A 24,768-nucleotide genomic window follows, 5' to 3' on the forward strand; every position below is an offset into this window, starting at 1 on the left:
GGCTAAGAAAATCATATTAAGAAGTAATTTCCAAGAAAACAATTTTATTCTACTATGTGAAACTTAACATTTTTGTTAGAAAAGCATCTACTGTCTCTTGGGAGAATAAAATCCCTGCTGTAGACTAAACAGGTGGAAGGTAGAATGTGGCTTGGGACGGAGCTCAGCTGTAGAGTGCTTACCTAGAATGTGCAAGGCATAGCATTGATTCCTAGCCTGACAAATAAATATTATTTTAAAGATTTAAATGTGGGTGTGCTGTGTGTGTGTTGTCCAAGGGGCTAGAAGAGGGTTACAGGTATATGTGAATCACCTGATGTGGGTCGTAAACCAAATCTGGGTCCTCTGGAAGAACAGCAAGTGACTGCTGAGCCATCTCTCCTGCCCAGTCAACATGCTTCAATCAAACCCCTTCATTCCAATCATGAGAGCCCTCCTGACAAGAGGCACCACAAACATAGCTACTCTTTACTCCCGATTGCCAGAGGAGAGAATGCACATGATTGGAGAACAGGTGGGAGCTGCACATGCCTTGAGAACAGGTAGATCTGCACATGCCTGGAGAACAGGTGGATCTACACATGCCTGGAGAACAGGTGGATCTGCACATGCCTGGAGAACAGCTGGGAGCTGCACCTGCCTGAAGAACAGGTGGGAGCTGCACCTGCCTGGAGAACTGGTGGAAGCTGCACCTGCCTGGAGAACAGCTGGGAGCTGCACCTGCCTGGAGAACAGGTGAGAGCTGCACATACATGCCTGGAGAAAAGGTGGAGCTGCACATACCTGGAGAACAGGTGGGAGCTGCACATGCCTGGAGAGCAGGTGGAGCTGCACATGTCTGGAGAACAGGTAGAAGCTGCTAAAAAGAAATAACAAGCTGAGTTGCTTTGGGTGATGTCAGGAAAGAACTGGGGACTTGCTTCAGATGAGTTACTGTTATTTAGGATGCTTGTGATTGATTGGCTGTCTTGGTGTATGTCACCTAGAAGAAAGGAATAGATAAAGCATGAGCTCCGGCCAAGAAGCAGAACCATTCATGCCAATCATCTTGGAGTACTGGGTGTGGGCCATTTTGTGGTCAGGAAAAAAAAATATATATAGTTTTTGTTTTTTGAAGCAGGGTAGCCCTGGCTGTCCTTGAACTCACTTTGTAGACTAGGTCTCGAACTCATGTAGATCCACCTGTCTCTGTTGGGATTAAAGGCGTATGTCAACAAGTCTGATACAGGACAATATTCTTCATGTTCTCTGCAGTCATCCCAGAGTAATCTTTTATAATGTCACATCACAGAGACCTAACTTGCTACAGCTGTTCTATGAAATTCTGTTCATTGGGAAAACTCCAAACTGCGCCCGCCCAGCTCCTAGGTGACAACGCTAAGCGTCAGTCTTTAAGGTGAGCACATCTGGAGAGAAGACCCGACCCAGCAAGGTGATCCCAGCTATTCATCCATTCCTTCCAGTGTGAGGCTGATACCAGACTGTCTTTAAAAGAACTGCTCTCTTTCACTCCAGTTTTCCAATTTGTGTGGTTTGTTCAGAGGATTCCTTTATTGCTTTTAAAATCTGAGGTTTTTTATTATGAATGTGGGTATTGTGCCTGTATGTACATCTGTGCATTATCTCTGTGCATTTCCTGAGGAGAACAGACAAGGGCATTGGGTCCTCTGGAACTGGAGTTACAGACGCTAACTACTCTGTGGGTACTGGGAGCCAAAGTGGGTCCTCTGAGATAAGAGCATTCTTCCAGCTACTGGGCCACCTCTCCAGCTCCGTTACCATTCTTCCAATGTCAACCACAATTTCTGGTACAAGTGTTTCAGGCTCATGTGCTAAAGGTCTGGTTGCTATTGGGAAGTGGTGGGACCTTTGGGGGAGGGTAAGGCTTAGTGCAAAGAAGTCAGGTCATAAGCAGATTGCTAAGGAGACATAGGACTCCCGACCCCTCCTTTGTCCTCCTTTGCTTGTAAGGATCCCATGAGGTAAATAGACCCCCTCCACCCCACATGACCTTCTTGATATAGGGAGCTTCCAAAGATCCAAAGCAACAGGGTCAAGCAACTGTGGACTGAGAGCCCAGACACGGGGTCAAAATAAACCTTCTTTCTTTCACTTGTATCGTCTTTCGTTACAGAAATGGAAAACTAAAGCCATTTGTTTCAGACCTCTCTGCTCAGATGTGCATTTGATGGCGGACGTCCCTCTTGACCCTCTTGCTTTCTCTTGCAAATTTTAGTACACTAAATTTTATTTGCATTTTTTGCGATGTCTTAATTGACATTTTTCCTTTGACCCATTTATTTAGAATTGTTCTTCAATCTTAAAATGTTTGGATTCTTAATTCTTTGTGAAACTTTTTAGACAGAGGCGGGCCCTTTCCTGATCCCAGCTCTGCTCCTGGGGCTGAGAAGCTGAGTGACAACCGACCAAATCTCCCTTCTCCCACTTTCTTGTCGTTGTCGTTGTTGCAATGTATATGATCTCTCAGCCTCATGACTCTGTAGAGGAAACGAAATATTTTCTCCCCTACATGAATCCCTTCATGGCAACTCTGATGAAAATTCTGATCAAAGTTTCTACCACACTGAGAACAGGAATAGGGTTTCTCCCCTGTATGGATTCATTTGTGCTTACTAAGGTTTGTTTCATGATTGAATTCTTTTCCACAGCGGCTACAGTCATAGGGGTTCTCACCAGTGTGAATCCTCTGGTGGGAAATAAGAGAAGAACTTTCAGGAAACTGCTTCCCATGCCGGACACGTGTCCAATGTCTTTGTTTTCTCATCTTGAGAAAGTGTAGTAATATTAATGTCCACATATTTTGAGGCATCTTCCAGTGGAGAATTATTTTCCATGTAACTAGAAGGAGTCTCAATTTCTTCTGCTGTGAAATGGGTGTGTTTACTCTTTCTTCTTGGCAAGCTGGCAGTTGCTCAGAAACCCAAGAACAACTTGCTGCATCAATATCTGAAGATTTCCTCTACAATCTTGTTTCTGAAGATCTCATCTCCGAGATTACTCTCGTTGCCTGTCGAAATAAAGAATGTTATACTGTTGAGGTCTGACGACTTGGCTAGGGAAAGCCAGGTTTCTTATGAAACAACTTGATGAGCCGTCATGAAGGACGCCTGTAACCCCAGCAATCCTGTGACACAGGAAGAGCAATGCTATGAGTTCAAGTCCAGCCTGGTCTACATAGTGAGTTCCACCCAGCCAGGGCCAGACAGCAAGAAATTGCCTTGAAAAAGCAAAAGACAAAACCAAACCAAACAACAACAAAACCAACCAACCAACCAACCAACCAACCAACCAACCAAACAACCAACCAACCAAACAACCAAACAAACAAACAAACAAAACCAACCAACCAACCAACCAACCAAAAAATAATAAAAGTGGCTGGTTATGTAGATACTAGCCTGTAATCCCAGTACTCAGAACAGAGAGGCAGGGAGACCTATGAATTTGAGGCCAGTCTGCTCTACATAGCAAGTTCCAGGACAGCCAGGGCTACATAATAATGAGACTCTGCAAATAAATAAACCAACAAAGCAATACAATAAACAAGCATGGTTTTAAAGTCAGAAATCTAAGGACTAGCAGAAAATAATCCCCTTTCACTCCAATTAAACATGGGGTAATTACTAAGAAATCTTCCTACCCCCATAGGACAAAAACACAAGCCTCCTCTGAAAAGTGAGTGGGACAGCACTGGAAGACTTCATGTTGTTCTTCATGCACAGACTACAAGTCAGCACTTATGGACTTTTTGCAGAGCAGTACCTAAGCACTAGGAGCTGACGGGATACCAGGAGTCCAGCAATAAGGCAGCTGTGGGGTGAGCTGCTTCCAGACTCACACTACAGCACGGGGCAATACTACAATATTCTATGCAAGGAAAAGCTAGAAACAATTCAAATGCCTGCCTAGCATGAACAAAGTCCATCTGGGCGTACCCTCCAGCACACATAAACAGGGTATGGGGGCACATGCCTGTAATCCCAGCATTCAGGAGATGGAAGAAGGGGACTCAGAAGTTCTAGGCCAGCCTGGGACACATGAGATTTTTTTTCCTTTAAAAAGAAAAGTATTTTAAAATCAGGAACTGGGTGCTGGAGAGATGGCTCAGAGGTTAAGAGCACTTCCAGAGGATCCAGATTCCCAGCACCCACAAGGCAGCTTGCAGCTGTCTGTAGCTCTAGTTACAAGGCTTCTGATACCTTCATATAGATATATATTCAGGCAAAGCACCAATGAACAGTAAATAAAAATAAGTTATATATACAAAATAAAGGAACTGTAGTTCAGTGATAGAATATTTGTTGGCCATGCACTAGCTCTGATCCCCAACACAGAAAAAATACACTTTATACTGGTTGAAGGGATTAAAATTTATTACTAACTTACTGGATCTTCTTATGAGGAAGAGAGTGGAATTTTATCGTTTCAGTAGCTATGAAAATGACCATAAGATTTTTCTTTTGTAAAAAAATACATATTTTATTTTATGTGTGTGGTGGTTTGACTAAGACTGCCCCAATAGGCTCATAGATTCGAATGCGTAGTTACCAGGGAGTGGCACTATCGGAAAGGATTGTGAGGATTAGGAATTATAGCTTTGCTGGAGCAGGTATGGCCTTGAAGTGTGTACTGGGGCAGGGTTTTGATTTCAAAAGCTTATTTCAGGCCCACACTCTTTCTCTCTATTTATGGATTAGGATGTAGCTCTCAGCTACTGCTCCAGTACCTGCTTGCATGCCACCATGCTCCCCACCATGATGATAATGGACTAAACCACTGAAGCAGTAAACCAGCCCCATTGAATGCTTTCTTTTATGAGAACTGCTTTGGTCCTGGTGTCTCTTCACAGCAACAGAACAATAAGAGCATATGTATAGGTATTTTGCTCATATGTATGTTTGTTTGTGCTCCAGGTGGGTGCCTGGTGCCCATGGACGTCAGAAGAGGGCATTGGATCCCTTAGAACTGTAGTTAAAGTTGCAAGCCACCATGTGGGTGCTAGGAATCAAACCGAGGTCTTCTGCAAAAACAAGAACTGTTACCTGCCGTGCCACTTCTCCAGTTCCCTTACTAGACTTTAAAAAGATTCAATTAGCCAGGCAGTGGTGGCGCACGCCTTTAATCCCAGCACTTGGGAGGCAGAGGCAGGCGGGTCTCTGTGAGTCTGAGGTCTATAGAGCTAGTTCTAGGACAGCCAATAAAGAAATGCTGTCTCATAAAAAGTCAAATAAATAAAGTCAATGAAAGTTTTTAAATTTTAATTCTATTAGTAGACTTTCTAGTATAACTTCTATCCTTAAATGACTATTAAGTAGTTTTCGCATTCTTAGAATAAATCTTTGATTCAGGTATGGTAGAAAAATGGTATTTTTTAAAATATTTATTTATTTTATTATGTATACAATTTCTGTCTGCCTGTATGCCTGTAGTCCAGAAGAGGGCACCAGACCTCATTACAGATGGTTGTGAGCCACCATGTGGTTGCCGGGAATTGAACTCAGGACCTTTGGAAGAGCAGGCAATGCTCTTAACCACTGAGCCATCTCTCCAGCCCCGGTAATTTTTGAAATTGAAAAAAAAATGGTATTTTTTCAGGTTTCAGTGTTTTGTTTTGTTTGTTTGTTTTTTAAGACAGGGTTTCTCTGTGTAACCCTGGCTGTCCTGGAACTCGCTCTGTAGATCAGGGTGACCTTGAACTCTGAGATTTGCCTACCTCTGCCTCTCAAGAGCTGGGACTGAAGGTCTGTGGCACCACCACTCAGTCAGTTTTCTGTGTCTCATTACACTCATTTCATAGAGTGCAATTTCTCAAATTTCCTTCTTTTTCTATACTCTGGTATATATATTTTCCTTGATTTGAATTTAGTAATTTAGAATTTTCTATGAAACTAATATTTTCCCCATAGATAGAAGCAAATCTTTGAGTAATTTAAATTTCCTTTATGGAAGTTGTGTTATACATGATTTTAAATTTTGATTTAATATTTCTTTGTTTCTAAAACTAACACATTAACTTCTAGTTTTATATTAATGCCTATTATTTTAATTTATCCAGTTTTCTTTCTTTCTTCCTTCCTTTCTTTGTTTTCTTTCTTTCTTTCTTTCTTTCTTTCTTTCTTTCTTTCTTTCTTTCTTTGCTTCTTTTTTTTTTTTTTTTTTGGTTTTTCAAGACAGGGTTTCTCTGTAGCTTTTTAGCCTATCCAGGAACTAGCTCTTGTAGACCAGGTTGCCCTCAAACTCACAGAGATCCACCTGCCTCTGCCTCCTAAGTGCTGGGATTAAAGGTGTGCGCCACCACCGCCCAGTATTAATTTATTCTGTTTTCTAATACATATGAATTACATATTAAATAAAATGAACCGCTATGAATTTTCTTCTGAGAATAAGTTTAGTTTTCATAAAAGGTGGTTTTTCTGTTTTGTTTTCTTCTGTTTGACAGGGTCTTACTGTGTAACCATGACTGGTCTTGAAACTTGTTAGTAGACTAACCTCCAATTCACAGAGATGTGCCCACCTCTGCCTCCTGAGTGTTGTGATTACAGGTGTGAGCCACCACACCTGGCCCACATCATAAATGCTGAAATAGATATGAGGTTCTGATAGTGTTCTATAAAAAAATATGCAATTCAAATTTGTTTTTCTTTCTTTGGCCTAAAATTTTTTCAGGGGATGGGGCTCTGACTCAGTTGCTAAGAGTGCGGGCCTCAATTGCATAAAGGCCTGGGTTCAATCCCTAGCACCACATACAGCAGGCATGATAACACATCCTCGTGATCTCAGTGCTCAGGGGAGAGGAGGAGGAATCGGGGTCATCCTTGGCACCACAGTGAGCTTGAGGCCAGCCTGGGCCACACAGAGACCCTGTCTCAAGGAGATAAGTCTTCCTTTTTGCTGCCATTTCGTTAGAGTGACACAGTATTGACTGCCACTGTCACACAGGGCTGGGACTTCTCTGTTCCTCCCTCTGTCTAGTTCCCTGGGGGGTTTCCCCAATTGAATTTCAGGTCAGATTGTTAAGCTCCATTAAAAAAAAATCTTACTGATATCATCAAAGGAATTACTCTGAATTCAGAAATCAGTTACTAAGTCTCATATAATAAAGCACATCTCCGTTCCATTAGTGGCTCTGAGCACACACAGCTGCGAGTCTGTGGTGAGGCTCTACTCTGCGAGGTGGAACAAACCAAGACTGTGTACTTGTACTTTATTAGGTGTGAGTACTGCCTCAACCACTCCAAAGACGAGGGGCAGACCTCAAGACTGAGCATGGTACCTATAATCTCAGTACTTGGGAGCAGAGCCAGGAAAACTGTTTCAATTTTTCTATCAGTCTGTCCCATCTAGTGAATTCCAAACAAGCCAGAGCTACAAAATAAGACCCAGCTTTCGCCATAGCACACAATCTGAACCAAAGGATTTCTTACCCAGTGACATCATCTCCCCCAAATGACCGTTTTCCTTCTCTGAGTTGGCTTGCTGAGCAGGATCTGTGCTCACACGAAGAAACACAATGCCTGTTCTACACTTTACCATACACTAGCTGGGAACTAAGCTGGAGACTTAGAAACACAGGCACACACAGAGAGAGACACAGGGACATGGGTCATCCTTGACACAAGAATGCCCACTTTATTGTGCTCAGGGGCAGCTTATACAGGGCTCTGGCCACGCCCCAGCTCTCGGGATCTTTCAGCTGCAGACCCATCAGAACCCACTCCCCTGCCATCAGGTCTTGTGCTCAGAGCAGCTGCAGGCTGCTCAGAGCAGAGGAAAACAAGTTGTTTACAGGAAATTCAGGGTCCGGTGATATGCAGTCCCCAACACTCACACATTCTTCTTGAGAGTGACATACATTCAAATCCTCAAAGGCTATCTGTGCCTGACAGAACAAGAGGCCCCTATCTTTTTAGTAACTGATTCCCTGGCAGCTCAGCTGCTTAAGGAAGACTTGGACCCAATTAAGGGAAAGAATGGCGAACAGACCTATAAACCCCATCCAGGGGCAACACAGACAGGACAGCCAGGTTGAGGAGACACAGAAAAACAGAAGAGAAACATTCACAGAGGCTTACTTTTAAAAATGTATTCTATGCAGTTTGGCTGGAAAGGGAAGGCTGCAAGAGCAAAGAAGGCAGTGCAGTCAGACGGAGTATGGCAAACAAACCCACCCGAGAGTCAATTTTTTTTTGATTTTCAGAAGTAGAATTTTATTGACTGTCAAACAGGATATGTCACATAAAAATCAACTCCGTCAAACCCCTCCATTCCATTCATTTAGTGCTCACACAAAACACGCCCCCACGTTTTAATGCTTAAAATGAAATTATTTCACATCAAATATTAACCTCTGATGAAATTTCCATTTTAACTCCATGGTCCAGGTTTGTAGATACGTTAGTATAAGCAGCCCCCACCCCACATGCACACTGTATAATTTAAGTGCTGATTTGTAGACAGAGCATTTTTCTGAGAAGCCATGAAGATGCAAGGGGGGGGGCTTTTCCATGGGGCTCAGCCAACGTGCCATAAAGCCAAAGGTTCCAAAAAGGAAGAACCACACTTCCCATGTAACGGGTTGTCTGGAGAAGAAACACAACTCATGCCATTACGTTGGCTGCCTCAGAGATCCCCAAAATCCCAAGAGTTTCTTATTTTTAGAATTAATTCAGTCTTCTAGTTCTCCTTCCAGTAAGCTGCTCCCTGGGAGAGCAGGTTAGGAAGCTGTCTTTCCTCTCTGAGGCCACTAATAATTTGTAGAAGACCCGGCTATTGAGTGCTGACTGTGCTATGCACCCATGAGCCTAGCAGGTTACCTACAGGTGATGGACACTTTCACAGCTCCTGCGCTGTGATGAACTCCTGATCACACATGCTGCTTTGTATGGTGACTCTGTCGCAGGAAATATTACCCACCGAGTTACAGATCTCAGCTCCTAGACCCTAGGATGGACTTCTAGTACTAAAACACAATCTTTCCTGGACTTCTAGATCCATATACATGAATTTCCTTTGGGTCATGCTTCCCAACTAACTTCCACATCATTCATTCCTGTTCCCTATCCGAGAATTTAAATTACTGAAGAAGAAAAGCAAAAGCAGAGTAAAATAACGACAGGAAAGATTACCCAGAAGCCACTCAAAAATCTCTCAGGAAGTTCTAAGCTGGAGCGGGGGCGGGGGGGGGGGGTTGTAACTTTATTTCCTGTATAGTATGTGATGGATCCCAACAAGTTCTTGAAGAACAGAAGAATATGCCACACCCAAGTCAACTGAAAGCCTTCCACCACAAGCATTTCAAAGGAACGCAAGAAGGACAAGGTTTCTGTTTCAACAGAAGTAGATTATCTAAGAGTACGTACACTTGAAAGTTTAAATGTGTACAAATTCAGAGGTTTAGAAATCATTGAAAACCACAGACAGGGTTTAGGGAGCAGATGGCTGGGACCCTTCCTTCTCACTTAATCCATGTCTGGTTTTGCAATCCTCACAGGTAAGCAGGCAGTGCCTGTTATGCCTGGGACCAAAACCAGCACGAGGAGCTAATCCTCGAAGGATCTGGCACACTCTTAGGTAGGAAGCCTTCCCAAGGCCAAATCCCAAGATACCAGCCAGTGCAACTTTAGGTAATGATCCAAATCTTGGATTAGCAGTTAAATAACCTTGGTGGACAAGTCCTTAGGTGACAAACATGCTTATAAGAGAAAAAGGCAGAGCTCGCTTCCAGAAACTTTCTTCTTGACACTCTCGGATAATCTTGGTAATCTCTCCTCTGTGGATGTGCAGTTTTGACTTTGGGCAAAACAACAGGCTCTGCTTGCTAAATGGTGGCAACTGGGGACCTTCCTCTTGGTTTCCATGAGTGGACACTGAGGCCATGATGGCTCTGTCCTTCCTTCAATGCCTGTTGAATGGTCTGAATTCTCCTTGGTCTGATGACTTTCTTCCCTATCTTCCTTTTCTTCCCTCCTTCCTCCTCCTTCTTGCTCCCCATACCTCTGCATGTCACTAGCTTAAGTGCAGCCCCCACTTGCAGTCTCTTTCTCAGTCAGTTGGTGACACGGGAAGGGAAAAGCCAGCCCTTTCTAGAAGGCCCCATTTCTCAGTCTAGAGTCAACTTTAAACCACAGAAACACTGCCTGTTTCTGCTGATCTCTTTCTCTGGGAAGAAGCTTCACTAAAGCATGAGTTTGCAGTGGGAAACAAAGCTGTAGTTAGTGAAAACTCAAGTGGTTCAGCCTACGGCCAACCGTGGCACTCTTTGGGGGCACGTCGTACCCTAGCCGCTCTAGCAACTCAGTAAGGGATGATGCTCACCCATCAACCGCCCCAACTGGCTGTCCAAACCGCCCTCTGCCTTCGGCACGCTCAGTCGTCCCCTGCGCTAAGATCTGAGTTCTGCAAATGACCCAGAAAGCCAGGCGCGAGAGGCTGATCTCTCGCCTCGTCCTTTTGAGTGTCCTCAAAGACTGTCAGCATCTTTTGAGAATTTGCCTCCTTCCGCGGAGAGGACATTAATAACACCCAGTTCCATCTGGGAGGCCGGATACTTCCGCCTCTGTGGGACCACTTCCGGTGAGCCACTTCCGGTGTGGAGGCCTAGTCGGCCCGATCGAAGGAGCACTCAGTGCTTTAAAAGGGAGAAGGCTGACTGATGGAGTTTAGGGCCCAAGGGAGGCCCGGCAGGCGGGAGCGACTCTCTGTGGCTCACTGCGGGGCAAGAAGCAGGAAGCTACCTCTGGCCCTCCCTGGCATGCGCGCTCCCCACCCCGCCTTGAGCGGCTAATCCTGTGTTCGCTGGGAAATGTAGTTCCCTCCAAACTGTTTCCCGGAGACCGCCTGGTGGCTGGGAGGGCGGGGGCGAGCGGAGGCCCGGCGGGAAGTTGGCCTCTGGTGCTCGGCCTCGGTTTCCTTTGCAGGCGCCCTGGGTGTGTTCGGTGCTGGTGTCCGCCCTTCCTTGAGGTTCTCCGCGGAACCTGCGTGTTGAGCTGCGCGTAGGTCCCAGTTTACTAACCTCTACATTATCATATTTTTAAAAGAGAGTTTCCATTTCCCTTTTTTTTTTTTTGTTTTTTTTTTTTTTTTTTTTTTTTTTTTTTGGCGGGGTTGGGGGTGCTCTCACTGATTTACGATCCTTTCTGACCTGGAACTCGTGGTGGTCTCCTGCCTCAATGTGACCCACCAACCCTAGCTCTTTCTTCATTCTTTCCGAACTCAGTTTATTCCTAGTGAAGTACTGGTTAGGTTTAGTACAATCCGTGGACACAGATTCCCTTATTCCTGGTGTGCTGTTCGAATCAACTGGGAGAAAACAAAGACTTAGGTTCAATTCAAATTCGATTAAATGAATTTATTCTTACTGCTAGCAGAAGGACGGCCGCTTTAGAGTCAAAGAGCGTTAAATTAGGAAGGGGATTAAGGTGGGTTTTAGGGCAGACATCAGAAAGGTGAGCATCACAAATACCCACGGAATCCACAGCTGGGCAGGAAAACCGTTCTACTTCCTTCAGTTGTTTGTTCTTTCCCCGCTGTCTAGTAATAAAGAGCTCATTCCATCTCTTTCCCATAGAGATAAACAGGGTTTACAGAAGAAAAGGCAGCCGATAATACCCCACAGCCCATTATCCTAGGCGTATTTTACCTGAAGGCCACTAGGATCACCTAGGCATCCCGGCATCGGTTGCCGGCTCCATATTAAGTCTCTTTAGTCAGAGGGGACCTGTCTAAATTACTCAGGTCTGAGCACTCCAATGACTGGCTGGGATAGAGCAGTTCATTTCTGGGCAGGCAAAGGCATAGTGTCATCAAGTTAGAGCTGTCCTGTCCCCCCACCTCCATGAATGAAATGACAGCCTTCAGTAGGATGTCGACACCAACAACAGCTGACTCACTTCACCATGGCTTAAAATAGAGTATGAAAACTGGCAACGATAATTTTGGGGAGGTATCTGCTTACATTTTATTATACAAAACTTAAACGAGTAAACAGTAGGAAACATGTGCGTGTATTGTTGTTATTGTTTAAATAAAAAGCTAGACATAATCCCAATGCTGGGGAGGCAGAGATGGGGGAGTCCCTGCAGCTTTCAGGCCAGCCATCCTGCTTTACCTAGCCAGGTTCAGGCCAACAAGAGAGACCCTGCGCTAAAAAACAGAAAACAAACAGAAAGGACGGCGACTGAGGAATGATCTGAGGTTGATCTCTGCTCTGCATATCCATATACATGCATATTTACACACATATGTATAGCCATCATACAGACAGGCACACCATACGCATTCATGCACAAACACACACACACAAGAGTGATATTGTTATCTAGTAAAACATGTACAGCCTGCCTTCAAGGCTGTGGTTAAATCATATGTTAATGTAGTACAATACAATACAACCAATAAATAGAATAAATTAAAAGGCAAGTTACAATACAGCACTTATAATGTTAAGAATAGCAGCGGTCTGCCTGAAAGAAAGCTGATGTATAATTCCCTTCAGGTATGAGATTTAGAATATAACAGTCATGGCCATGATCAGACCTTGAGATGGAGGGAGAGCACTGGCGATACAATGCATGATATGGAGAGCCAAATGTGGTGGAGCCTTTAAAGATGGCACCTTCACAACCCAGAGAGTAAGAACTGAGCCGGGCAGTGGTGGTGTGCACCTTTAATCCCAGCACTCGGGAGGCAGAGGCAGGTGGAGCTCTGTGAGTTTGAGACCAGCCTGGTCTATAGAACAAGTTCCAGGACAGCCAGGGCTACTTAGAGAAACCCTGTCTCAGAAAAACCAAAATGAGAAAAGAGTGAGAACCAAAGAGATAGGAAGAGTGTGTGCCCCTCTTGGAGTCTGTGTATATTTATTTCCTGTAGGTTTTCTGTGTCCTTGAGACTAGGGCAGACAGGACACATTCTTGCCCCAAGGAGGGAAAGTGAAGTGGAATCTTCTGTCCCAAGTACATCTGAGAGTACTGATTCATGCAGAATTTCCCATCAGCCATGCACTTCCTCTTCTGAACGCCACTGCGTGTCGTTACTGTGTGTGCCGTCTTCACCTTTGCTCGCCAGTGTTGGAGTATCTCTGTGAGCATTTGGTGTGCTTCTAGCACACTCTGAAGGTTCTCAACTCACAAGCTGTGTGCTCGCTCCAGGGCCAAGCTTCCCTGCGTGATTGAGAGAGTGCTTCTTGATGAGGCTGATTGACTTGGGAATACCCTTCCTGTAACCTGTGTGGCAACCTGCCCTAGAGCCGCGTCCGGACTGCATAACAAAGGAGGAAGATGGGCTTTCAAAGTTCGTCACTCTCTGCCTCTTGACGAAGCAAAGTGACTATCTGCCTCTAGTTCCTGCCACTGTAACTGACTTGCCATGATGTTCTAATCTCTTGATCTATGAATCAGAATAAAGGCTTCCTCTCCAAGTTGCTTTTGGCGGGGGTTTTTATTACAGCACCAGGGGTACTAACTAATACAGGCACCAGCATTATTTTCTTTCTTTTTGTATGGAGGCTGGGCCACAGTCAGAATAACCTGAAATCCAACAGGCTAGACCCAAACTCACAGGCACCATCCTGCCTCAGGCTCTCAGGCTGTTAGGATTGTAGGCATGCACCACTGCATCCAGCCTAATGTTGTTTTCTTGTTTATTACATCCCTTATATCAGCTGATACTTCGCTACTGACTGCTGAGTGAAGGAAAGCAAGACAGAAGACCAGGGGCCAGAATGGAGGTACAGTGCTGGGCACTCTGTGAAGTCTCTGGTCTGACTGGATCAGAAGAGCCATGTTCTTCCCTTCATCCTGTGCCCCAGGTTGATGGGAACTAAAGGAGGAGAAGCTGGTGAAGTGTAGGTGTGGGACCTGGCTGTCATGCTGTAAGGGGAAGGTTCCTAGCTGTGTGCCCCATTCACAGTTGGGAGAGAAGTGGATTCATGTTGCTTTGCCACCGTTGTCACCCAGGAGCCATTCTCTGCAGAGTTGTAGTTCCCTGCTTGCTGCTGCTTTCCATGCTCCCAGGACCCGCAGTCTCGTGTCAAACTCCACCTCCCAGTGATGGCAGCTGGAGTCAAAGCTAGGCGTATCCAGGATGATGATGTGACTTTAGAATCTTTGGGGACTGTCAGGCAGCATATGACTTGTTTCCAAATCTCACACTCTTCCTGTCAGAGAAGTTGAGGCTGGGGTGAGCAGTTGCTAGTCAGAATCCCAGAAACCGCAGGAAGAGTAAGACCACCTAACTGGGCTGGGGATCTGTGGACTTCTTCTGAGGTTCTCCCTATCTAAGGAAGAGGGCTTTCACTGAGATTGTGGGAGGGGACAGAAACACACAGGGACCCAATATATCAAGGCTACCACTTGCCTTGATCTAGGCACTTACCAGCACGTTCCTGAGCACCAATCACTTCTGGAACTACAGAGGGGAAAAGAAAGAATAAAGAAAGTTCTGAGCATGCTGTTCAGGGGGTCTGAATTATACTATCCCACACGGAAAGACGGGATTCTCCTGCTTAGGGCTCTGCATCATATGTTAGTTATAACCAAGTCTCTCCCCCCTTCCCCTGGCACCCTAGAGACCGAAGAGGTTAATTCAATGAACAAGGCAGACACAGAGGGGCCAAGCAGAGCTGTGGGGGCCTTTTATGACCTGTCTGGTGCCTTTGTTCTAAGTATTTCCCCCCCTTTTCTGAATAGTTCCCCCAAAGCAACAGATAAAGGACAATTAGAGAAATCCTTAGTTGGTTTACATTTCCATCACTGTACTTACAAATGAAGGTTTCCATTTCAGGAAAGATCTGGTTTTCCGTTTGTTGGTCTCCCGTAGCTCAGGCCGGCCTTGAGCTTGCTGGGGCTGAAGGTCATCCTGAGATCCTGCGCCTCCAGCTTCCACTTCCGGGTACAGTACTATATCATAGTCCTGTGTGTTTTCAGCATCCCACTTTAGGTAAGCGCTGGGCATCACACCCTGGGTCTGTGGCATGCTAGGCTGGTGCCCTCCGCATTTTGCTACAGCCACACCATCAAATGTCTCCATCTCAGAGCGCAGTGTTTCTGAAATGGAGGAAAGGGAACAGGGAGCCTGAGTTAGCAGAATGAGGTAGATCAGAAAGAAGCTATGGGCAGGGTCATAAAGCTTTTAGGTGGGGAAGGGAATGGACAGGCAGCGCGGATCCAGGGAGGAGGTGGACAGCACTTCTCATCTTCCTCCGAGTCACTCACCTGAGAAGTTCTGCATACTCTTCTCCACAAACTTTGATTTCTGGTAGAGCAGGTGGATCTTTTCTTTGACATCTGGAGGAGTGGCCAGTGACTCAGAGACAGTCACCATCTTGGCCCTAGAGATAAAAGATTGTTGGCCAGAGAAGACAAGAGCAAGATGTAGCCTGAGTCCCCATGAGGTGACAGTGAAGTCATCCACACTAAACACACCCATCCCAGTTTGGGTGACTCAAAGAAACCTTCCCTAGCCTCAAATTCTGACGCTGGTCCTCACCGTCAGCTGCAGACCAGTGTCTCTGAACCACTGTTACAAAAATCACAATGAGTTTAAGTAACAGCCTTAAACTTGAGCTGCTCTCACTAGCAGAATTCTCTATGCCAAGTTAATTATATGCCTCTACTATTTCTATGGAAAGAAAAACGGAAAGAAATGGAATGCCACTTCACGGCTGTTAGAATACTGTAACAGCAGTGAAAGATGATAGCAGGGAATTTCAGGTTGATGGTGAGATGTGGAAAGATTAGCACTGTCAAGGGACATGTGAAATGATGCCTCTACTGCGGGAAATAGTATGCAGATTCCTTACAAATTTTAAATAGATGGACATGAAGTGATTCTACTTGTAAGTGTAATATCTGAGAAAGTGAAAGCAGCATCTCAAGTAGTGCTTGTGCATCCGTGTCCAAACACCAGTCCCAGTACCTCAGAGGTAGAGACGGCCTAAATGTCCATCAGTAGATGAGTGTGATGCCTGCATACAGGGAGTGCCGCTTGGCAATTCAAATCAGTGGAGTTCTGACACATGCTACAACACGAACAGTGAAAGCATTATACTGAATGAAAGTGAGCCAAAGCTAAAGGAAAACTTTGTACGATTCTGCTAAAATGTAGGATTTAGAACAGCCAGACTAACAAACAGGAAAAACAGAATGGTGGTTGTCAGGCAACAGGGGAGGGAGGATGAGAAATGAGTGTTTAACAGTGCAGAGTTCCTGTGTGGGAAGAGGAAAAGGTTCTGGGGGTGGAGGGGGTAAGAGGTTCACGCTAATGTGAGTGTATTAACATCAGTGCATGCAAACATAAAATAGCTGAAAGTTTATGTTATATGTACTTTACTGGAAAGATAATTTTAAAAAACACTAATGTCCAAGTCGCAGCCCCAAGATTGAGACTTAATTGGTACGACTGTGGCTTAGACACCAGAATTTTGTAAAGTTCCCAAAGTAACTATGAGATATTGCCTTTTTATCTCATTTCCCTCTTCTCCCTGCCAGCCGGACTTAGCACACCTCCAAACTGATCCCCAAGGACCCCCAAAAGTGCTTGAGGCCAGTTCTTCAGGGATCACTGTCCTAAAGCAAATGGCATTTGAGAGGGCACAAACCACTGTCTGTGTCCTGCAGGACTGGGACAAACCCCTTCTCAGTGTTCTGTTCATGCCCTCCCCACTCCCACCCGGCCAAACTTCCATCCTGCTCTTCCCACACAGATCCAGGAAGGATGGTCTCAGAAAGCTTCAGGAAACAGGAGTGCTGAGTTATAGACCCAGGTCTTTCCTAGGACTGTCCCATCCAAATGCTTCCTGGAAGTAAGACACCCAAGGGGGACACCATGGAACATCTCTGTACCTGTGCAATGTGACTCCAACGTCCTAGGAGAGAAAAGAGGGAAGCTCTCCATTACTTGTCCCCAAGAGTCTGTGACTCCCAGGCTGCAAGCTGTTCCCTGGGCTTTCAAGGGCTCCCAGTCCTAGAGTACCAGGAAATAGGAGCCTCCCTCCTTTATTATATTCTGTTCAATATAATAATATAATAATCTTGTCAGAGCTCACGGTTCAACTCCACTGCAGTTCTTCTGGTCTTTTCTAATACTTTTGGGGCATCTTAGATACTGAGATGTTCTGGGCTCTCAAGAGACCTTATCAAAGAGGCACGAGCCCCAAAAACACCATGGCTTATTGAGACCAAATCCCATTCCAGGCCTCGATGGCCTTACTTCCTGCCTTGGCAGTGACAAGAGCCTAAATTATCCCACTGGGCAAAGCAGGCATGGGAAGGCTGGGCATGCTCGCACTCACCTGCATAAGCTTCCATTCTGGCTGGTCTTGCTTGGCCTCCAGTTCTCCAATCAGTTTATCTAAGAGGGCAATGTCTCGGGAAACCTGGGTGTCATGAGTCTCTCGGACCTTGCCAATGGTCTGGCCCAGTTCCTGCAGCCAGGCCACAAAGAGTTGCTCTTGCTGCTCCAGGAACTGGTATAGCTTCTCAAGCTGATAGGAAGCCCTCTGCTGCTGGATTTCTGTTTCTTTCTGGGGAACACAGAATTGGGAGATGTATGATGTGTGCTGTGGGCAGATAGTATGTAGAGATGCCCTTAAAGCCCACCACTCAGAGATGGGTGAGAGGCAGACTTCCTCAGTGTGAAGTTTAAATGAGAATAGCCCCCCCCATAGGCTCATATATTTGAATGTTTGGTCCAAAGTTGGTGGAACTGTTTGGGAAGGATTAGGAAGTGTAGTCTTGAGTTTGAGGTTTCAAAAGCCCACACCATTCCCCATTAGTTCTTATTGACCAACATGTATGCTCTTAGATACTGCTTCAGCAACATGCCTACCTGCCTGATGCTGTGTTCCCAGCATGGTGGCCATGGACTCGAACCCTCTAGAACTGTGAGACCCCAAGTAAATGCTTTCTTTATAAGTTGCCTTGCTCATAGTGGCTCTTTGCGACAATTATTTTTATTTTTGTGTGAACAAATACTTTGCCTGAATGTATGTATGTGCACCACACATGTGCCTGGTGCCCTCGGAAGTCAAAAGAGGGCTTCAGACCCCCTAGAACTGGAGTTAAGGATGGCTGTGAGCTACCACATAAGTACTATGAATTGAACTTGGGTCCTCAGCCAGAATAACAAGTGCTCTTTACTGCGGAGCCATCTTTCCAGCCTCCATCTCCACAGCAATTCAAATGTAACTAAGATTCTAGTCTCTTGGACATCTGGGCTCCAGAATCGGGAGAAATCTGTATGGAACTTTCCAGAACAGATTAAGCATAAGAGGGACTAGCTCTTGGGGAAATCTCTTGACTATGGTGCTAGGTTCAATGGTCCCCTCCACAATTTCCATGCTAAAGCCCAGTACTTCAGAATATGATCCTATCTGGAGGTAGGACACTCATAGATGTATTTAGTTAAGATGGGGGAATTCTTTGGGGCTGTGTGCTGCACGCCTTTAATCCCAGGACTCGGGAGGTAGAGGCAGGTGGATCTCTGAGTTCAAGGCCAGTCTGGTTTTCAGAGAAAGTACCAGGACAGCCAGGGCTACTCAGTCAGAAACCATGTCTTGAAAAACCAGAGGAAAAAAATGAGGTCTAGTTTCAAAAAGCCAAAACGGGGGGTGGCTTGGAGGTTTATCTCAAGGATAAAACCCTTTCCTAGAACATACAGAGTCCTAGATTCTATCCCTAGAACTGGGGGAAAAGAAAGTCAATATGGTTTTTAATAAAATTTATAAAAACTTCTATTATTACTATCTCTACCATTCTAAGACAGGATCTCACTGTGTAGAACTGGTGGCCTAGAATTTGTTATATGGACCAGATTGGACTCAAACCTGTGGCAGTTTTCCTGCCTTTTCCTCCTGAGTGCTAGGATTACAAATGTGTGCCAACATTACCAGATATTTTTGGTATGTGTGGGAGTCTAATGTAGCCCAGGTTGGTTTTGTTATATTAACGATGAACTTGACTTTATCCTCTGGCCTCTACCTTCCAAACACTGAGGTTATCTGTGTGTGCCCACATCTAGTTTTTGCCATCCTGGGGATGCACATGGGGCCTCGGTGATTATTCTATGCTTCTGCTCCACCAACCGCGCTGCAGCTTCCACGCCAACAGTAATTATATAAACAACACAGAGAATGTTCTGAGGTTTCTCTAACCCATTTAGCTGTCCTTGGAGGTGACACGGAGCTACAAGAATGAATGAGCTCTCCTTAGCCCTCCCTACCATCACCACTGAGACTGGGGAACAGGTGACCATCTGCTGCCCTGTGACTCAGGGCGGAGCCTTGGGAGCCTTTGCACCTTTGCACGTACTCCCCTCCTTTCTCCTGCAGGTGTAAAGGGGCAGGGACTGGCTGCTGGGCCTCACCAGGAAGTTCTCTGTCTTCTTGTCTCCATGTAGTCTGTGTTGCTCCACACATCCCCTCAGCTCCCTCAGAAGCTCCAGCTGCTTCTGGATTTGCTCCTGGAGAAGAATATTGGTTTAGATGCTTACGTTTGATTCCTGCCATTTTAGCTCATGCCAATCCTAGAGGGAAGAATCTTCTGGAAGCAGAGCTGGGGTGCTGCAATTGAGAGCAAAAGGAGGGGTTCTAGGAAAGAAATGGGGTGAATCCATTACCAAGGGATTCCCTGGATCCATATTCAAAACTAAAACCCTTGGATTTCTGAACAATATTAATGATCAGCTCCTTCTTTGCTGTCCTGGTTTGTCTTGTGTTTTTACCGGTGAGAGCCCGGAAGTCCTGACTAATGCACTCACATCCCAGAGGGCTTGGATGAAGAACACAAGCCGAGGTGACCAGCTATGTGGGAGTGAGCACCTACCTTATACTCCAGTGCAGCCTCCTCAATGGGACGCACTCGATGGCCTTGATGCTCCTGACTCAGCCTGCAGATGAGGCAGATGGGCTCCCTGTGGTCCTCACAGAAGAGCAGCTGCACCTGCTTCATGTGACGTGGGCACTGCGGTAGGGACTGGGGGCTCTGGTCTCCACAGTGCTTTCCTGCAAGTGAACTTTGGCACTGGATGCATATGGATGAGCATCTGTCTGGGGCCTTGGGGTCCCCGGGAGCAATGGAGCTGCTGAAGGAACTCTGCACACAGGTACCACTATGCGGGTCTCCTTCCTGGGTGTGGCAAAGAGGACATGCAGCCTTGTCCTGTGACCTTCCTGGAGACAGCAGTGGAAAAATCTCCTCAGTGGCAAATCCAAGATAGTTACACGGGAGCAATTGCTCATAGGATACCTCCACTCTCAGTTAGAACTGGCTACTTCCCAGAATTCTCTTGTCTGACTTCCATCCAAACAAGGCTATACAAACAGGCCACTAAGGCTGAGAGCTTTTCCTGAGAGTTTTTTCTGGGCCCTGGTATTCTTGGGCATTTATTCTACGAGACACCCGTGGCCCTTTGCTGTAAGTCCCTTGCTTTCCCCTGTGCAGGCGCAGATCTAGTGACCCATTTAAAAGAAAGCAAAACATGCTGATGGCATCTGCTTTCCTATTTCAAACCACAAGAAATCGCCCACAACTCAACCAGGAGCTTCTGGAGACGGTCAGTATGTGATCATTCATGAACAGGTCCCCGTTCCCAGCAGAAAGTCTTGTCAGAGAGCACAGCAAGCATTTTTAATGTGTGTGTTGGGCGAATCCTCTACTCCCATTCAAGAAATAAAAGCAAAGGAAGGGGCTTTCTAAAGCTAAAGGGTGAATCTCACTGTGAAGATATAAGAGCTAGGAAAGCCCTTCTCCAAGGCTACAGGCAGTGCATCTATACACCAGAAATGACAGGAAACACAAGAAGAAACGGAGACACAGTCCACCAGCTCTTCCTCCCTGGCCCAGTTCCCAAAGGGACCGTTCTTGTGACAGAATCAGTTGTTTGCCAATATAGCTGCTCCTCTGCCTCACTCCAAACTCAAATTCTCAGCTTCCCGTGCAGTTAGCAGAAGCCATTTGATCAAATGCTAGTCAAAGGGAAGTGAGAACAAATAACTTCTAGAATCCTTTAAAAACCTCTACATCATGATGTCTCCTCCATACTCCCTTCTCCACATCACGATGTCCCCTCCTCTCTCCGTGCTCTTGAGTGGAGCCAGGGTGTCACTCTCAGGCTATGAATTTCAGGGGTAAACACCTGAAGCAGAAAAACAGCTCAGCAGAAGTTTGGTTGTGGTCACACAAGTGACTCACATTGTGTGAAAGAGGAAGAAGCTTCTGTATTGTTCATCTAAGCTGCTTGTTTCTGTTTCTCACAGACAGATATAATCCTGATGGCTGATTTCCCAGTAGGGTTTTGGTCTACATCTTCCTCCTGCTCAGAGAAAGGTGATTAGCTGAATTGCTGCCCCAAGACTTACACTGTGGGAAAGGAATATTCTAACCCATTATTTTTAGATTTTTTTTGAGACAGGGTTTCTCTGTAGCTTTGGTGCCTGTCCTGGAACTAGCTCTTGTAGAGCAGGCTGGCCTCAAACTCTCCGAGATTCCGCCTGCCTCTGCCTCCCGAGTGCTGGGATTAAAGGCGTGCGCCACCACCGCCTGGCTCTTTTTAGATTCTTAACCTCGCCTGTGGCTCTATACAAGAACTTCTGAGAGCTCAGGCACTAACTGAAATTTGATGCAACTCTTTGTGCAAGACATATAAATACGCATTTTCTGGGCCTGCATCACATTTGCAGAGGGACCCTGGAGGCAACCAGGTATCCCAGCAATTCTGGAGAGGTAGGGGAGGGTACCTTTACAAGCTGTCGGTCCTGAGGGTGCCGGGTCCTCTGGAGTTTGGGCTGCGTTTTCACATGGTGACAGAGACACCTCTGGATTACAGGACTCACAGAATGAACTGCCAGCCGTCTTCCCCGAACTCTCCGGGGTCTCTGGTCTTCCAGTTTCATTTTCCTTCAAGGATATAGTGCGTTTCTTCTCTCTAGTCAACGATGTTTTGGAAGGGATGTTCCTGAGTGTTTCTTCGTTGGGGACCATGGAAGGTTCTGGATTCCCTGAGCTCTTTTCTAGAACTGCAGTAGTCTCTTCATTCAGGACGGCTACTCTCATGGGACCAGGGGAAGAGAGTGGATTCACAGTCATTGTTTCCTCTGGAGCCAGAAGAGCTTCTGCACCTGGAGGTTCTCCTTTGCTTGAATAAGCGGTAATCTCAAGACTTCTGGGACGCTTCTTTCCTGAAGGCAGATACGCTTCAGCTTTCTTGCTTTCTCTCCTCCCGGGGCTACTGTTGTAGAGTCCCTGCAGCCTTCCTGCGGAGCTGGCATTCCTGCGGAGCTGGGCATTTGCCTCGCTGTCTTTGTTCCCTGGGCACTGTGTGGTGCCCGGGCCTCTTCTATAGAGTGGTGCTGTACTCTTGGCCCATGGCTTGGTCTGTGAGTCCAGGCTCTCAGGGCCCCTCTGATCCTTCCTCTTGACCTGAGACTTCTTCTGGGATCCCTTCTCTCCTACAGACTGGCTGGGTGGCAGGTTCTGTGATCCATCACCACTCGGCCTGGTCCCATCACCTTCCAGGGCATCTGGCGCTTTCACGCTCTTGGGCTTAGTGTCTCCGGAAGACTGAACAGAACCACCAGGTCTATTTTCTTCCGTTAAATGTTCTAGAAAGACAGTCAGATAGAGGCTCAAGGCTAAGGCTGGGGAAGGAAGAGACACTCTGCCCAGAAGCTACTAAAGGGAAAAGCACAGAACATTCTAGACAACAGCAGAACCATACACAGAACCATCAATTACACAGAACCATAAAGTACAAAGTAAATAAAAGCTATCTTATTGTTTTGGGTGAATGCATGACTATAGATGTGGAATTTGATTTATAAAACAAAGCAACAAAAAAGAGTTAGAGCAGACCAACTCAGTGAGTACAAGCTCGATGACCTCCAGACCCCATAACAGGAGAGGAGAGAAGCAATTCTTTCAGGTTGTTCTTGGACCTTCATATGTGTGCCATAGCAAGTTAACACTCACTTATGTATGCAGACAGACACCAATACATATATAAAATACAATTAAAATAAAAATTGATATAGGAGGACAGAGAGAGATGGCTCAGCAGTTAAAAGCACTGGGACCTCTTCTAGAGCACCCAGATGCAGTTCCCAGTATCCACATGGTGGTTCACAACAGTCAGGAATTCCAGTTGCAGGGAACGCGGTGCCCTCTTCTGGCCTTTGTGAAACCAAGCATGCAAGTTATGCACACACACTTGCAGACAAAACACCCGTGCACACAAAACTAATCAACTAAAGCAGGGACTTATAAATGACTCTGATCTTCATTCATTACACCCCTGAAGGAAATCCCAGGTCACAAAGATAAGTCCAACAGGCACTTGAAAACAAGTTTGAATGGGTATGGTGGTACACACCTTTAATCTCAGCACTCTGGACACAGGGGCAGGCCAGCCTGCTCTACATAGTGAGGCCCTATCCTAAAACCATACCCCCCAAAAAAACAAAAACAAAAACAGCAAGCAAACTTGCCTGCAATTTTGTTTAAAGTTACAGAAAAGGCTTAATTCCAAAGTCTACCTAATGAAGATACTCTATAATTAGCAACCTATGCTTTAATTTGAAGAAACCTTTTATTGAAAGTAAAGAATGTTTAAATATGCTTGTAAAATATGCTAAAGAAGAATTCTAAACTGAAATTAGGTGGTTATTGAGATTTTCAGCCATGTTAGTATGGTTGGATTTTCAGCCCTTTCTGCCAACCCCAATGTTTGTCTGGACATGTATTAATTGAAAAAATGGAGTAAAGAATTGTCTAGGAATGGGTGACCCACAGTCGAATATCAGTTTTTATTTTTTAAAGTCTTTAGGCACCTGGGGAGCTTCAGCAAGAAGGACCGGATGTGCTGGATTTACACGGCAGTGGACAGGGGCTTCCCAGGCATGAAGCTGGAAAGCTTGGGTCTGAGCATGGCCTCTCTCCTCTACCCACAGCCAGCAGCCGGCCGGGAAGGGACTTAGCTTCTCACCTGGGCCTGTGGCTTTGCGAAGCTCCTCAGCTAGTTGGCGCTGGTTGGTGGCCCTCAGTATCTGCAGGGTGAGCCTTACAGCATACTTCTCCCCATAGTAGGTGAGCAGCAGGCTGGCCAGCTTTACTGGCCTGGCCATCTGCAGAAGGCCCCGGGGGATCCGGGAGTGGCCCTTCTCCAGGCTGGTGTTCTGCAACTTGAACTTGAACTTCTCGAAGTCATAGGGCAGCAGCTCCTCCAGGGTGTTTAGCAGATGATCACCAGGGGTCTTGGCCATGGTGCTGGCCAGAATGGACTGCAGCCAGCTGCGTGGCTTCTGGCGGAAGATAAAGACCTCTTTCCTTAGACTTCAGAACAAGCAAGAAACGGCTTGTGAAATGACGGAAAAGGCACAGGAAACACCGTAGGTTTTGGTGGGAACTGAAAGTCACGATGAGGGCGTGTCCAGGGTCCTTCCCGCAGCATCTTTTCTTTGAAGATTTCAGAGAATTTCCAGTGGGGAGGCCTCTGCTTTGCCAGCCTATGGCCTGGCTGAACAAAAGGCAGGCTGGACTGTAAGGAAGGTTTGGGATTGGAATCCAGACATTCCAGCTGCTCTCTTGCTCTCAGGACCCTGGGCTGGTGGAAGAGAAGGAGAGAGTTGGCCTCGCTTGGAGTTGATCCTCTCTGGCCAGCTGCTCTCTTTGAACTTTTGGGGTTTATAGACATGCAGGGCCAACGACAGGTTAAAGAACAGATAGTGAATAATCCCTATAGGCTTTGCCTAGGTCTGTT

General features: G+C 46.0%; 1 protein-coding gene and 1 pseudogene across 1 annotated transcript; both read right to left on the bottom strand.

Annotated features, from left to right (window-relative positions):
• Positions 1-9,334: 9,334 nt before the first annotated feature.
• LOC119813473 lies at positions 9,335-10,450 on the bottom strand (annotated as a pseudogene).
• Positions 10,451-12,199: 1,749 nt separating this feature from the next.
• Mefv (MEFV innate immuity regulator, pyrin) lies at positions 12,200-24,271 on the bottom strand. The gene is made up of 10 exons (XM_038327611.1): positions 23,995-24,271; positions 21,752-22,615; positions 19,839-20,185; positions 19,381-19,476; positions 17,309-17,539; positions 16,860-16,882; positions 15,231-15,346; positions 14,779-15,062; positions 14,392-14,424; positions 12,200-14,173 (listed from the first exon to the last, which is right to left on the bottom strand). The coding sequence occupies exons 1-9, from the start codon at positions 24,269-24,271 to the stop codon at positions 14,413-14,415; spliced, it is 2,250 nt and encodes a 749-aa protein (XP_038183539.1). The 3' UTR covers positions 12,200-14,173; positions 14,392-14,412.
• Between the last annotated feature and the right edge of the window lie 497 nt (positions 24,272-24,768).

The sequence above is a fragment of the Arvicola amphibius genome, chromosome 4, assembly GCF_903992535.2.
Source record: "Arvicola amphibius chromosome 4, mArvAmp1.2, whole genome shotgun sequence".
Classification (NCBI taxonomy): Eukaryota; Metazoa; Chordata; class Mammalia; order Rodentia; family Cricetidae; genus Arvicola; species Arvicola amphibius.

What these genes read in the sequence shown, in the direction of transcription:
- Mefv (XM_038327611.1), bottom strand. Translation starts at nt 24,271, where the DNA reads ATGGCCAAGACCCCTGGTGATCATCTGCTAAACACCCTGGAGGAGCTG. An exon ending in TCGCAAAGCCACAGGCCCAG is followed by an intron (nt 22,616 to 23,994) that starts GTGAGAAGCTAA and finishes CTGTCTTTCTAG; the next exon opens with AACATTTAACGGAAGAAAAT. An exon ending in GAGTATGCAGAACTTCTCAG is followed by an intron (nt 15,063 to 15,230) that starts GTGAGTGACTCG and finishes CCTCCATTTCAG; the next exon opens with AAACACTGCGCTCTGAGATG.